The following is a 16,196-nucleotide window of genomic DNA, read 5'->3' on the forward strand; positions in this document are numbered from 1 at the left end:
AAAATGTTCAGAAAATCTGGGCTTTCCAGGAAACACAAAAACTGAACTCCACCCAACACCCAATTGAATTCAATGGCTAGTGAAACATAGACTTAACTCCATAAGGCCCAAATTCTCAGTGACACAACCACTTTTTCTCAAAATTGCCAAAATGGAGTTACGTCTTTGTGTCACGACCCCTCGATATCAACTCCACCTATCATTAGTTTGATTTGAATCAGTTTTACTTATATTCAATGCATGACAAAGCCCATCAAAGGAATGCATTTCCATTTCTCATAAGATTCTCTTTGTCTTACCTTTCCTGATGACATAGTTGGGATGAAGATGGTGGGCATGTTGAAGCCAGCACGGTTCAAACCTGGTCTCTTACACAGCTCCTGGACAATCTGCATCAGAACACGCTGCGGAAAGCAAACAGTTACAAAACAAGATTTTAACAAATGTTCTTAAAGCCCCACTGCACTGCTTATAGCTACTTGCGCCCTCTATATAGCAAACAATACCTAATCACTGACCATTGGTCCCCCATGATCCTCTAATTGAGAGCTGATTTGATGAGATAACCACCTGTCAGTGAATATGCAGGGAGGTCTAATCCCTCCTGGCCAAACTAGTGCTGTGGGGTTTTAACAAAAGTTTTTACAAATTGGTCCTTAGCGCATTTGCACAATACCTTACTTTTCTAGCTGGTCCAAAGAACCTCTTATTACATACTAAAACAGACTTGGTTATTCAATCTTTTTTTAAATGGTCTATTAAAAAGTCAATTAACCCTTTGCCTCTTGGAACCTGGTGGTCCACTATGGGAACGAGAGAATCCAGTAGTCAACATGTTAAAAGAGCTTGCCTACTTCTCATATATTAGCAGCGAAAGTGCTCTTGTATTGTTCTCTAATTCTCTACATATCTAATCTCTCAAATCCTTCAAAGTATTTCACAATCATATTATACAGGATTCCTTGCTTTGAGCTATGCATACAGTTTAGATTTCCTTATATATCGTCTGTTTGGAGACGGAAGGGTGTTAACTCAAACACAGATAACGTCCTTCAGTCTCTGACCAGATGTCTTGTAGTTGACCATTCTCCTCACTGTGAAAAAGGGGGATGGCAATGTCCACCTTACCTGTCGGTCACTCTCATGTCCAGCCTCATCAGCCTTAGTGAGGTAGAACTTGACCCGGTCAGCATGCTTCTCATTGAGCTTCTCCACCAGGTTCATGGTGCGCTTGCACAAGGCCTGACCGATAGGGTCAAAGAAGACAAAGATCAGGTCAGCGAGGTCACCTAAAGAAGGATACAGAAGATAAAAGAGAAAGATGGTTTAAAGAGAAATTAAATATATTCTGTTTCAGTGAAGCACATACACTGTAATTGTCTGTTTGGAGCCAGAAGGGCATTAACTCTAATCATTTAACATCTTACTGGCTCTGAACAGACATTTTGACATATCATATTATCAGGCCTTCGGTACACACAAACCGTCAGCACATGTTTAATTTGATTGGTTTGAAGCCACCATGTGTTCACTTGGTGTTAATGTAAATGTGTTAAAGCCATTGTGGATCTAATAAATGATACAGTGCCTTGGGAATGATTATCACTGCTTTATCCAAGCTGCCATTATTATATAAATATTGAGAGTTAGATGGGTGTTAACTCCGGGTTAAAGTACATGCACACCTGCCCTGGTATATGCATTAATGATCATCTGACTCTTAACACATTAAATCACATTATGAATGCGGATTGACATTTGACAACTCAAATTGAATAAAGGGTGTATTAAACTAACCCTTATCCCAGCCCTGTTATTATAGGAGAAAGACCAAAGAACAGAAATGGTTTCAATACCCCAATCCTAGATCAACCCTACTCAAGCCCCACCATCTGCTCACTCACGCTAGCAATTACATCCTGGTTTCTCCATCGTCGCCGCGTTACAACACAGCACAGATGTAAATAAATGCATGCATCCCAGACCAAACTCGGCTCCTCTCAGGCTCTCACCTACCAATCCATACACACACGCCCCCTCAAAAATGCTAATAATTGTCAACCGGCATAAACCTCACCCACATAACAGAACTGATGTCGGAACCATGGCTAGGATATATGCAATCGGGTAAACACATTGCTGTCCTATTGGAGTTTGAGGCAATTTGGAATGGATGACAGGCATCGCCTACGTATTAACGGTAATCAAGACGCTAACTTGGTGAGAAAATTGCACAGTAAGAAAAGCTATGAAATTAGTTGTGTCATGATCAGTGCTTGTATGATTGATGACAATCTTAATAACTAAAAAAAATATATTTACATAGCAATTCCTAATTTTGGACCGGTAAGGAAATTAATTTTTTTTAAATTAGATTTTAATGTCCAGCAAACTAATTCATCTCATTGTTTATATTCTGGTATTATTTCATAATTAGACAGGATTATAATTACTACACTACATAGAAAGTGAATACAGTGAAAAAAAAATCTTTCTCTTCACAACTCAAAAAAAAAAAAAAAAAAATTCCTTGGCATATTTCAATAAGAGTAGCTCTCTCTTATAAATAAATCTTTCCTATCTTATTTTATCTACAGTTGTAGCAATTATGACTATACTTCTATCCATTTTGTAATGCTGGTAAGTAATAGATGTGTAGCCGCCCGACAGCTATATGTGGCACTGTCTGGAGGCACCTAATTATGAGAATTATCATCTCATTATATTGCGAAATGTATTTTAAAAACCACAATTATAGCCGCATCCCGATACTCATTTCTATTTTCATTATCGCAGTTACAGAAGCTATCTACTCTATCATGTTGACGATCCATTGTCTTTAAAGAAGATCTTCTTCTAAACAAAAGCTCTCTTTGGTTCTTTCTCTTTTCAATTAGACAGGACGTTTTATTGATAACTCATGTTGAGTCATGTTTGGGATACTAATGGTTAATTAAAGAATGTTTTATTTCAATTAACTTGTTTCTTCAAAATAATAGAGACCGAGTTCTGGGGTGTTGTTAGATAAAGGTATCTCGTGACACCTGCCAGGCCACTCTTTCCTTTTCATTATTCTGTTCTTCTCCTAAGCTTCCCTTATTTCTTATCTTCCTTGCTTTCTGTCAAAAAATGAATGCCTATGAAACTTTCTCTTTATCTCTCCCCCCCCCCCCCCTCTCTCTCTCCCCCTCTCTCTCTCTCTCTCTCTTTCCCTGTCTATCAATAATTAATATCTCCCTTTTTAATACCTATTGTCTTTTTCTCCTTATATCTCAATGTCTTGCTGAATCATTCCCATTCCACCTCCTGTCTTCTATTAGTCTTGCTCTTCCTGAATCTGTCTCTAATTTATCTCTTACATCTTCTCTGTTGCATGCATTTCTCTCTCTCCATCTCTCTCTACCTCTATCTCTTTTTCCACTCTATTCAGACTCAATGTCTCTTTCTCCCCTTTTCTGTCTGTCTACCGTCTGTCTACCAACTCTCTCCCTCCCTCCCTCCCTCTCTCTCTCTCTCTCTCTCTCTCTCTCCAGTATACATCATGTAAAGTCTTCTATCTTTGGCGTCTGCTCTTTGTCTGTGGGTGGTGATCCAAATAATCTGAATTGCGTCACAGTCTGAAGGCTGAAGAAAGCAGACATGACGTTGGTAGGCTCAACAATTAAACAAATCTACCCTACAATTGCGTAAATGTATCTTTATATAGAGAGTGGCAGAAAAGGTGTGAATAGGAGGAAAAGAAATGGAAAGGGAGTGATATCCCATTTTTCTTTGTAAATCAAGGGTTTCCTACACAGAATTCAAAATGATGAAGCCATAAACCCAACATTACTATGCCTAGCCCAAGGTACCCATACACTAGAATAAAGAGAATTTGACATTTTTATTGATATGGGGATCAAATGTGACGCTCATGTGTATTATTTCAGAAAATATCTCTTTCAAGAATAAACAAAGACCCAGGCTAAATCTACAATGGAGGGTTTGCCAAGTCATAATCTACCCAAACAGATGGATGGTAACATCACTGCTCCACCATCACGAATTTGAAAAGCGGAGTGAACTTTATCTATCTAAAATTGTCAGCAATGATTCCAGGCCTTTGTGTAATAAATACCTATGAATGAAATACAGGGACTGTTTCCATTTCCTTCACTTTTTAGGACCATTCTGGGTATTCAACCACAGAAGTGAAATAAAGCAAAAACTTTACAATGTGAACACAGCAATACCCAATATTGACATAATGATAATGCATATGAAAGGCCAACAGGTTCATCCATTGAAACACAATCAATGTCATTATGTGACATAAAGATGATGACTCATAGTTGAAATATAAAAACATGTGTACATGTCACTCATCGATTACCCTACTTTTAGTTGATAAATAGCAATGTAGTCTTTTCCTAACAAAATAATACAGTAAGCTGAAGCAAGGTAAACTATAATTTAGATCCCAAGTAATGATTGAACATTACCGTAATATATTATCCTTCATTCTTTGTACCTCCTAGTCTTTTCATGGAGTATATTATGATAAAAAGGTTTTAAGGAATAATGTCTTTGTTAACTTTGATGTTAATGTATCTATTTTGATTATTACAATGATTAATGGCTCCTCTTCTATCTATTCAACAAAGATTATGCATGATTCATAATAAAGGTCGTAGGGTCAGATATCGATTGTGACAAGAAGTGACTCAAGACAGAAACGTATCCAGGGCTCGACACTAAATGGTGCCCGGTCTACATGGGCTACCCAAATGCCCAGATGCCCCAAATGTTGACATTAAATAGGAGTCCCACGGCCAGAGACCTAATGAATGTCCACCCAAACCCCTGCCCCCCTCCCCCGCCCCGCCCTAACTTCAGGGTGAAAATATGTTAACATTGAGCCCTAAAGCCTGATATATCATTTATTGAGTGCCAGAAGGGTGTTCAACATAGTTTACATCCTCCTGGCTCTCAACAGATGATATTATACATTAAACTCTGCCTTGATTTACCTAGCCACAGGATAGCCTGCTCCACATCGAAGGGGTACTTCATGTCACCGTCCACCAGACCAGGGGTGTCCACAAAGGTCACCAGACTGAACTTCTTCTGCTTGGACGTGATCACCTCGGTGTTCAGGTATTCAACCACTCCTGCAGGATGGAAAAACAGCATGTTAAATACAGAGGAGGCAAATATCTAAAACACACTAGAATACAGTCAAACCTGTCTATAGCGACCACCCAAGGGAACATAAAAAGTGGCCTTTGTAGACACTAGACAGGTGGTCTTTGTAGACAGGTACCTTTAGTACATGATTCAATGAGAAACCACTTTCAAGGGAAACAACATATCTGGTTTTTGTAGACAGGTGGTCACTAAAGCAGGTTTGACTGTACTGTTAAAAGATGAATTGAAGGGTATCGATGCCGGCTGGTTGGAATGGTCTTACTGAGCTACACCACTACATCATGCTGCATTTCCCTGAAACAGACGTCACAATGCAACTAGATGTAGCGGCGTAGAACAGTAGACATCAATGACAGCTTCGTCAATTGCTGTCATCTTCACGTTGAGTGGAAGACACTTCCTCAGAACTCTTATACTTTGTTATTATCATGAAAACAATACGGATGTATTTCTAGCACCACACCATCAACCCTGAAATGCATGAATCAAACTTTAATACAAATGGTCCAAATCTCAGAAATAACTGAACATTACTGTGAAACTGTTATTCACAAATGTTTCTTGCTATATAATTGGCCATTGTTGACATTTGATAATGATTTGTGTTTTTTCAGTAGTTTTCCCCTCCATACTTTTTCAGGTACGAATACTTGTAAATTATATCCCTAAAAGCTTGTTCAGAACTTCAGATATGATGCGGTAAACCACTGCAAAAAAGTCGTCAAGTTTTTTTAAACGTGTAAATGAATGGCAACTGTGTGCAACAAAGCTCCTGCGCGTATGTATATACATGAACTCAGTGAGCTCTGTGTTATATGTTAGAGAAATGTGAGGCGTCTACGTCATTAAAAAACGCAGTGGTTTGGACTTGTCATATATGAACAAGGCTTTAAGGATGGCATATCTCAAATTGTTATGTCTCATCTCAATCAAAATAATGCTCTCTATCTGGTCACGATAATGGAAAGACAAAGACAAGACAGTCGATGATCTGGTGCATCATAGGCTTTCTCATATGACACATTGGACAAATTTAAACCCAGATGGATTGTTGTTTTGGCTTCTTTATTATTCTTACTTTTTAATAAAAATCAATCCTCCTTTCAATATCATCATTTTGTTGAAGATAGTGAAGTTTGTGGGTATTAGTCATATTTGTAATATCCATAATGGCAAACTAGTCATGTGGCCAGCCCAAGAAACTGAGTCTGCACATTCTGTCATGGTGGCTCCAGGTCCAAGCGGCATCATAACTAACGCAACAACACAGGCCGACAATCGTAGCAGACTAGAAGTCTGCCTCCAGTCTGAAGCATTTTACAATCCAACAACCCCTCAACTCCGCAGACCCTATGTAAACAAAGCCACAATGTGAGGGGAAAGTATACCCTAATAGTTGGTGGTTTTCGGCAAAGAGCAGAATAATTTGATTCAGTCAAGTTCAAAAGTGCAACTCGCATGCTTAAATTGTAATTCACCCAACCTTTTCATTGTCTGCAGAAACTTGATTCTGAGTTTTTAATCAAATTGTAGATTCCAGCTGCAATGCATTTGTGATGTCAAGTTTCTATAAGGGGGATATTAATGATCTGAATTATGTTTGATTGTGTGATAATAATTGATTAATACATGTGCCTCACTATTGAAGGCGAGTGACTATAAGAAACAGGAAGCACACACATTAAAGTAATGGATTATTGGACATACAAAGGAAGGGGAAGGGAGAGGGGAGGGAAGAAAAGAGGGAAGAAAATATGAAAGAAAGAAAGGAGGAAAAGAGGAGAGAGGAAGAAAAGGAGAGGCAGAGATGAAGAGGGGGAAGGACAATGAGAGAAAAGAGAGAAAAGAGGAAAGAAAGGAGGAAAAGAGGAGAGATGAAGAGGGGAATGAGAGACAGGGTGAGATGGAGAGCAAAAGAGGAAAAGAGAAAATGATTGATAATGAGAGGAGCAGCAATGTCCGTTTCTTATTTAGAATGGACCAAGGTCAAGGATGTGAAGTACATTGGTGGAGAATACCATTTTAAAACCCAACATGTACCTCCTTCACAGCAACAAAAACTCTACATACACAACTGGCAATTGCAGTAGAATTCCATGAAAACCATATCATAAACATATTTTCAGAGTGATTTGAACACGCCTTCCTACAGATCCAGAGAAGTCTTGATGCATGTTACCAGTTTCTATACACTTCACCGGGCAGCTGATAGTCATTGAATCTCAACATTTACATATCAGCATGCAGATGAAGCGTATATAGACTGGATATTACAGGTCTATCCCACCGCTGACATCGGTTTGTTGACATCCTCCTTTTCATGTTAATTCTGCCATATTTCCTCCAAGCCTTTCATACAACAAACATTATGAATACTATTAAAGGTACTATTTAACTTTTGAAATTCCATGTTTTAAAAAAAATCGCACCTAAAAGTGATAACTTTCAATGTGTCTTTTGTGGTAAGACAAGTTGATAAACAATTTGACTACTTTTATGACAATTTCAAATATGTAATTTAGTACCTTTAATGTATTTTTCAAAAACTACAGTGATTTTTGAAAAAGCCATTTTGTGACAACTTACCTTCGAGTTTGGCCAGCTCTTTGAAGTGGGGGTACAGGTGAAGCGTGGCATTTCCCTGCAGAAAGACAAAACGAGTTCAAGATGTTCAGATTTAAAATGCAGAAATTGTCCCTTGATGTGCATCTGTATCTAAATATATGTTTCTAATAGATGCCATATATCACTATATGAAATATGACAAATGCATCTTTTTTGTAAATGTCGAAAAACAATTCCTGAGCTTAAAATAGAGTACCTGTACGATCAGTGCAAAAAACACATACCAGCCTCTGATGAAGATGGGGTTCCCCCTCTCTACTCCCCCTCCCTCCTTGAGCATTCTTTCCCTACACCATCCTTATCTCCTTTCATCTACAAAACAATAACCCAAGTTATGAAGAACACATCAATCCCTTTTACTCTACCCTACTTCCTTCCACAACTTTTATCACCATAGTGTAAAGTAACATAAAATATATGAACTATGAAGTCAAGTTTTCTGCTTGAGCTCCAGTCATTGTCAAGCTCCTATTGGGAGGCAGCAGAATGGAAAACATGTTTGTCTAGGTGTATTACATTTGCCCTCTGGCAACACAAACCCCTACATGTGCATCACATGAGTGGGCTACGGCTAGGTGTGAGTTACATGGAGGAGGAGGTACATCTTCACAAGCTTCATGCACTTGCTAGAATGTAAATGTTATTAGCGGCACATGTTGTAGCTTGGACATTGGCTCACACAGGCATACACAAGAAGGAGTTTGCCCGCTCTCTAACAAACAGAAAGCAGTACGAAGTTAAAGCATGAATGTGGCTTATCAAAATAAATTATAAGACAAATTATGTCATTCTAATCCTAGTTAAATTTGAGTTAAATCATCACTGTGAGTCCACTGGGAGGACATACAGTAAATCTATAATACATGTTTTGAACACCATTCCAATAAAAACATCTCTTTCCTAAATAAAAATGTTACTGCACAGAAATAGATCCAAGACTGTAGTTGGATTAAAGCAGAAAACAAAATGGATATTACTATTAGACCATCTCCTCTCTAATAAGGTTGTATACTGCATGTCTTTCACACATTGGTGCTTCACACTGTCCAGTCATAACCTCATTCAGTCACAAGGCATTGCACAAATGGCTCTTCAATCGGGGTAGAAGTTATTCTGGGTGATGGATTTTGCTGGCATGTTGAGAGGGGCTCCAAAAACAATTTGCATGATAAACATGAAATAGCTTCATACATGCGTATGATACTCTATTGCAAAATGAAAAGATTGAATATCTAAGTCCATGTCATCATACATGTATGGTTTAAAACATTCTTATCACTGGTTTGTGGGTGTTTCTTTAATGAGATAAATATACTCCCTTAAGAGGAGATCCGATCATCCCCATTTGTACAACAATTTGTTTAAATTAAATTATTTTGCTTTTGATACTTTGGGATACTACATAACTGCAAATAATTTGGATTAAGGTGGTAAAACTGTATCACAAACTACATATAGCCTTTTCTTCTTCATTTGGAATTTTGTTTTTCAAATTTTGCATTCCATTTATTTCCTGCTCAGGATAATGAAAAAATAGCCCCTCCCCCACTCCTTCTAAAGTAAGATAAGGAAATAGGGGCTTGTAATTGGTGCATGAAGGTCTAACCCTGCCTCCTGATTGGCTGTTTGTTGGAATGATTGGCAGGTATGGTTAATCTACTATTCAGTAGAGGGGTGTGGGAGAGATAATTGATCAGAGGGGCATACATAATCACAATTGTCTGGCCTTGAGTGTGATACAATACCTGTCTGGAGGTAACAAATGATTGGTCTGCTGATAGGGAGAAAACATGTCTCTACAGAAGAACATTATCTCCACACTCTTGTATCATGAATGCATACAGAATGAATGGCTCATAAAAATTAGCTCCTTATGTAACATATCTGGAAAAGAATATCATCTCTAGACTCTTGTATTGTGAATGTACATGAGGCAAGACATTTCTCATATCTTAGCTAGCTGGGCAAGTCATGTCTGTAGAACATGATCTATATCCGCTTGAATTGTTAATGAGTAAAATGTAATGAATAATTGTAATTTCATTTCGGCTTGCAATATAGCTCTGTAGACAAAAGTGATTATTTTAATTGTGTAGTGAAAACTTGATTCATTGCCTACAAATATTGTAAAATTTGCTTCCCACCAACATAACAGATAAATTTCAAGAAAATGAAATACATAATGTGTACATACAGAGCACCTCTAGAGAAAAATAGAATATCTGTTTGGTACGCTGAATATTCATGATGTAAAGACTGGGATAAAATATTGCTAATAAACATGTTATGAAAAGAAACTATTACACATCCAAAAGTAGATGGTCTTGCTACCTTCTGTAAAATTACTTTTCTTTTCATATCGGTAAACAAAATTGATGACTCATTGACATCTCTCATTTCCTTGTGTAATGAAATTATAAAACATTATCAAACAAGGGCTTGAATATTGACTCCAAATATTTGTCCTCTTAGCCCTAAGCCCTGTTTACATATGAATCTAAATATATTATATTTTTATAGGCCTACAAGGTGACATTGACAATCTTCTCGTAAGCCTTAAGGCCACTTTATGAAAGACATATGAAATGTATTTTCTATGGAATAAAGATCCATTAATAAATAACTTTATCACTAGTAAAGTTGAGTTTTGGTCATGAAAATTTTGCATTGTGAAAGAAACAGTGTGGAATCGATCAGAAAATGTCGATCATCTTGCTTTTTAAGTATTGGTGTGTACTGCAAGGTTTGGGAATCATCAAAATGATAAAAAATTGGGCCCAGTCTTGGTAAAGTTACAAGCACTGTACACAGAAAGATGTATACGGGGCTACACGGAAATTTGGCATAAAAATCTGTTCCGATTTTTATGTTGTTACATGCCATATTTAGATTTTAGAATATGAAAGCATTTGAAGATCGAGCCATGCTTTTCAGGAGACATTTTTTCTCTAATGTTCTTCCACACTTGCATAATAACAATGATAATGCTCACAAATTATTTTCACCTCTTCCCAGAACTCAACCTTCTTTTTAAACAGATTAAATGCAATAATATACCCTGATCCACTGTAATAAAATTCCTGATAACTGCTTGAAAATTGCCTCCAAATGATGTTAATAATATCAAAAGGCTTATAAAATCATGAAGGATTAAATTTGTTGTTGAAATGATCAATAACAATCAAAAAGTTAAATTAAGGGTTTAAATGGGAAATTAAAGACATATAATAAATAATGTGTTGTTAATTATCCCTACGCTCTCAGAATAACTCTGCCAACCTCCCCTAGCCTTGGATAGTCTTGCTCAAATGGACTCGCCCACTGTAGCTGGACATAACATGCCAGTCATTATGTAATGACCAGCTATATAGAGCAATGTCCAGCCAGTGTCCAGCCAACGTCCAGGCCATGCCAGGGCAGTTCTCTCCCTCGCCAGCCCAGCCAGACAACCTTGGCGCTCAGTTTGCTTTACAATGGGGGGCCGATTGGCCTGCAAACATGGAAAACATGGAAGGTGAATGGTTTCCCTGCTAACCCGCCCGCCACTCAGCCAACTGATACATATATGAAGCGAGGCCATTCGTCTGAGCCAGCCTGATATGAAACCCAAAAGGTTTTAATACTAGATAATCCGAATTCACCTTTATGCAAGTAAAGTGTTTTTTGTGATCGATATTTATCTATTCATATGCCATATATCTACAGACCGTCTAGACAGCGATATATTTGATCCCTTGATTATGATTATAAAAACTTACTATTACCTGAATGGTTTCCTTCTCAAAATATGGTCATTACTTCTTTAACTCTCGAGTACCGGTAAAGAAATGTGTATAGGTGCAGTGATTCTAAGAAATATGATACCCCAAAATATGGGAGGGGGGGGGGGAATAATATAACTACCCTTTTGAGTAATTAATTCTAACTTGATTATTACCATTTTTTTAAATAAAATAAATTTACATTCATTTCCTCTGTGGCTAATTTAAATGTAGAAAAGTATCCAGGATTTTGAAATGGAGGGGGGGGGGGGCACTCTTTATAACTTGGCCTATGAAGTAACCTGAAATCAAGGGGTGCACCAAAACTCCTATAGGTACAGACTGAGGGGGGGGGGGGGTCCCTTTTCTCAACCTGACAATGCAAAAGACTTAATAGACATTGCACCTTTGATACAAACAAACGATGTCAGCAGAAAGCTGATTAAGCTCACATTAATGCTTCTCGTAATCCTCCTCGTAATCCTCATACTGAGTTGCTGTAGAACTGCTTCCCTCTCCCACCCCCCCCCCCCCCCCCATCAAGTCACTTGCATAAAATCTATATCGAGTTGATCTACATATGCCTAATGTAGGAGCTACATGTAAGCAAAATGAGGTGCTTCATTTTTTCTTACTAAAAGAGGAAAACAAAAATACTAATGCCATTTGGAAAATGAGCTAAAAATATCCTATTGGTATCCTAAAAAATATTATGAAACAACTTTCAATCAATGAAAAATATTGAAAGTCCGTTCATACCTTCCAAATCTTGACTTTTGCAATGTTTCTAGGATGGAAAATTAGAAGGTTAGGGTTTTGAAATCATGAAACCCAGCGCAGTTAATGATTGCAAGGCGGTGAGTCCTGGACTTCTGACAAAGTGAAAACAATGAATTTGAAAGTATGAACTGACTTTCAACACTGTTAATGATCAAATCCACCTATTTCAGATCGGAAGTTGTTTCTAAATTTGATTTTTATCTCACTAATCAAAGACTTCAAAGATGCAAAATGTGAAATTCAAAAACGTTTCCTTCACAGGTTTGATTTTCGCAGTCCCATTATCGTTAAGTTAACAATTTCAGTGCAGCACGAGTACAGACAGGTGTTAATGAATTTTTGTTTGGGGGGGGGGGGAGGGTGAAAATGTAGGCCCTACAAAAAATAAACCAAAGGGATGATGACATGAGATGAAGGTAGGAAAGATTATATTCTGATCTTTTACAGATTCTGAAAACTAGTGCCAATAAAGAAACTATCCTTTCGCAAGAAAACTTCACGACATTGAGGCTTTTGATACACCCTAATTTATTTTATACCATATATTTCTAGACTGAGCTTGTGTAAAACCTTCCATATTTAACACTTCCCCTCCATTTAGGGTTTGGGGTAAAGCACCTGTTGTACATCTTTGACAAAGATTAATTCTAAGCATTATTCCTATCAGTATGTGAAAAGCCAATATGGAATGCTGATGATTCAGTAGCAAGAATTCATGAAGATGGAAAAAAAGTGGGAAAAAAGTGAAGAAAAGATTTTAGAATAAGGTTTACAGGGGATAAAAATGATAAATTCAAATAATTACACATCTTTAAAACGATCAACAAAAAGTCTTTTGAAAAATGGATTTAGACAGCTCATTAGGACAATGTTCAACTCCATGAATGCCCTTTGTGTAAGATTTGGAAAAGGGGCTTATATGAGAGCAAAAATGGGGGTACAAATGTGGTCAAAGTTACTGCACTTATTTTTCATCACCTATTGAGAACCTGACCTTCCTGCCTGTTAATTCCTCATTCAACAGAGCGAAGGGGGAGGGGCTTGCTGACCATCAGCGGGCCAAGCCAACGGGCAGCCAACGGGCAGCCAACGTTTGCTTGCTCACTCATTCCTATCGGGCCGGAGGAGGACTCTGGACAATCGCTAATGGAATGGACACAAGTCAGTCTGAGCTCGACTGACCCCACGCCAGAAAGTGACCAATAGGATGACCGCTAGAATGGTCAGAGCGCTGGTTGGTGGCCAACGACAGACATTGTCCATTTCACCATTTCCATATGGTCAGCCACAATTTCCCTGGGCCTGCCAAATTATCATAAGATACCTTGCAAAAGCATGATACAAACTAAACAGAATAATCTGCTCATTTTTGTTTGATTTCTAACCCATTAGTATTACATGGTTTTCACAAATTATTATAAAATTGATAATAGAAAGTAGAGATTGTAATACAAAATTACTTTTCTTGCTGGGCAGCTAAATGTCTGTGAAAGCTTCTACAAAAATTGTTCATGATAAATGTCCATGTTTCCTGACTCTGCTGGTATATACATCTAATAATTACTAATTTCAATACAATTAACAAAATCAATTAGGTGTTGGCTCATTTCCCCCAAACTAGCACACTATGTAATGACATACAGTAATGTTAGAGTAGAGTACGGCATCATTCCATGTGATCATTTAGTGCACTCCAGCTACGCAATTGACTATCCACACCTTTAAACAAACTTCTAGCACAGAAAGTAAGAAGATCTTTAAAGACTGAACCTAAGTTGACTGATTAAAGGACCTCTAGACACCTAGTGTATGAAGAATATGTTGCCTTTGTGAGAGGGTGAGAGGGAGAGAGGGAGAGAGGGGCGTGGATGGTAATTCTTACCGTGAGTGACTCCCGTTTCCGTCCACTGGTAATGAAGGAGAAACCCTGGGTCTCAATAGCCACTCCCGTCCTCTGAACATGTTCTTCAACATACCTACAGAAAGAAAAAGAGAAAATGTTCAAAAACAAAAATCTTGAGAGGGAAAAAGACAAATAAAAGGTAGTAAAGAGAAAAAATGGGAGAAGCGGAATGGATAGGATGCATAAAATACAGGCATAACTGAAAGAACTAGCATAAAACGTACAATTTCATATATCTTTTTAAGCAGTTATATCAAAATAGGATATAACATGGTCATGTAAAATAAAGAACACCCCTAACAAAATTCAAGTAGGAAACAAATCATTGAAAGAAAGGAACCATAAGGGGAGAAATGAGATAGAAAGAGGCATACAATCAAAACAGATTTCACAGACAGTCATTCAGATTACTAATACAATGAAAATATGTCTTGAAAAAAGAAGAAGAAGATTCAGGTTTAACAAAGAAAATGCAGAGCAACATAAACAGATATACGACTAGGGCATATAAATACATTCAATGAAGAAACACGACGTCAGGCAAGGAACGTAAAAACCAACACCAACACTTTCATACCGTTGCAGAATTGGCCTGTAATCTTATATGATTGAAGGTGATTAACAAGTAAGATAATCAAATTTCAAGCATGGTAGTGAACTTGAGAATCTGATGGCCGCAGATCAGTATCTCATTTCCGCAACATCAAATAACAACCCAGCCAGCAAAATATTCCTCTAACAATCGTCAAGCTGCCTCCGATAAATGGGCGTTGTCTCCTCCTTAATTACCCATCCAAGAATCCTATGCAGGCAGAAGACAAAGGCACTTGGAATGAGAAAATGAGATATAATAATTATCACAGCACCTGGGTTAATTTACTTCAGGTCACGTTAATCCAAGCTCTTGCGCTAATGAAGCACCAAGGTTGTGGTAACAGATCTAACTCAGAAGGCACAAAAAATGTTGAAAAAGAAAGAATATGTTGTTCCTCGATCACCGCCACAATGACCAACTGATACGGAGGGACCTTCCCATGCAATACACGCTGCAGCATGAGCATGGAGTGACCAAACTCTTAGCTCTACACAATAAGAAAGACTAAAATAAGCAGAGGTTCCCGCCTATATCTCCACGTAACAAAACGAGAGTCTGTGAGGGGTCCTCCAATCACGTTCATGGCCCTGGTCACATGGTCAGTTTGCATTTTTTGATTAATAATCCTCATCACCTACAAGGCTTTGACCTGAGAAAGCCTTGAGCCAGCTAGCCTCGCTCTACTATGGACACAAGCCTCACATAGCCTTGCTACTCAACTCAAGTCTTGTCCAGGGGACACACAAACTGACCAACTGGACGCATGCAGAGCTCAATGCAGTTGGACAGCGCCCCTCAGCCAAAGGGAGAACTGACCAATGTCTAGTGCTCCTTTGGAATATGCTGCCAGACAAAGTACAACAAAAGAATATTAAATGAGATAGAGGATATGCCATGAAGCGTGTGTACCAGGCAATGTAATACTGACCATCGCAGTCCGGCCAATGGCTGGCTATGAACTAGCCATTGCTAAATATTAGTCTCTTCGCTCAGACCAAAAGTTGTTGAAGCAATCATTCAAAATGTTATCAATCTCTGGAACTGTATCACATAAGTCTTGTGGCTAATCACATGTCAATATGTTTAATGATAGTGCAATCTGCTATTCAAATACCTAGATGTTTCCAGGGATGTCCACATCAAAGACATAGGCTTACCCTCCCGCCATATCTTCCTCCTTCCATCTGTAAATGAAAATAAAGCCTGTCCAATCAAGACTACATCGAAATGGTCAAAGGCAGACCTCGTACAGCCTTGACCATTCAATTCAGGTCAATTCAAGGCTTGTCTGAGTTACCTCAAGCAAACTGTCTGTTTTCTATTACTTGACCTCAGCATTGTCATT

General features: G+C 38.1%; 1 protein-coding gene and 1 non-coding gene across 2 annotated transcripts in view; both read right to left on the reverse strand.

Annotated features, from left to right (window-relative positions):
- The window catches only part of LOC587455 (EH domain-containing protein 1), a 66,213-nt gene that overhangs the window by 5,830 nt on the left and 44,187 nt on the right, over positions 1 to 16,196 (reverse strand). Inside the window, exons 3-7 of the mRNA XM_030992514.1 lie at positions 14,236 to 14,329; positions 7,774 to 7,828; positions 5,010 to 5,150; positions 1,129 to 1,289; positions 300 to 404 (exon numbers count right to left, since the gene is read on the reverse strand). Coding sequence (XP_030848374.1) covers positions 300 to 404; positions 1,129 to 1,289; positions 5,010 to 5,150; positions 7,774 to 7,828; positions 14,236 to 14,329 — 556 coding nt within the window. The remainder of the gene's footprint in view (positions 1 to 299; positions 405 to 1,128; positions 1,290 to 5,009; positions 5,151 to 7,773; positions 7,829 to 14,235; positions 14,330 to 16,196) is intronic.
- Positions 5,436 to 5,536, reverse strand: Mir2013 (microRNA mir-2013). Its single transcript, NR_036418.1, has one exon. It is a non-coding gene; the product is annotated as a microRNA mir-2013 (primary transcript).

Source organism: Strongylocentrotus purpuratus, unplaced genomic scaffold (genome assembly GCF_000002235.5).
Source record: "Strongylocentrotus purpuratus isolate Spur 01 unplaced genomic scaffold, Spur_5.0 spur5_scaffold_2, whole genome shotgun sequence".
NCBI lineage: Eukaryota > Metazoa > Echinodermata > Echinoidea > Camarodonta > Strongylocentrotidae > Strongylocentrotus > Strongylocentrotus purpuratus.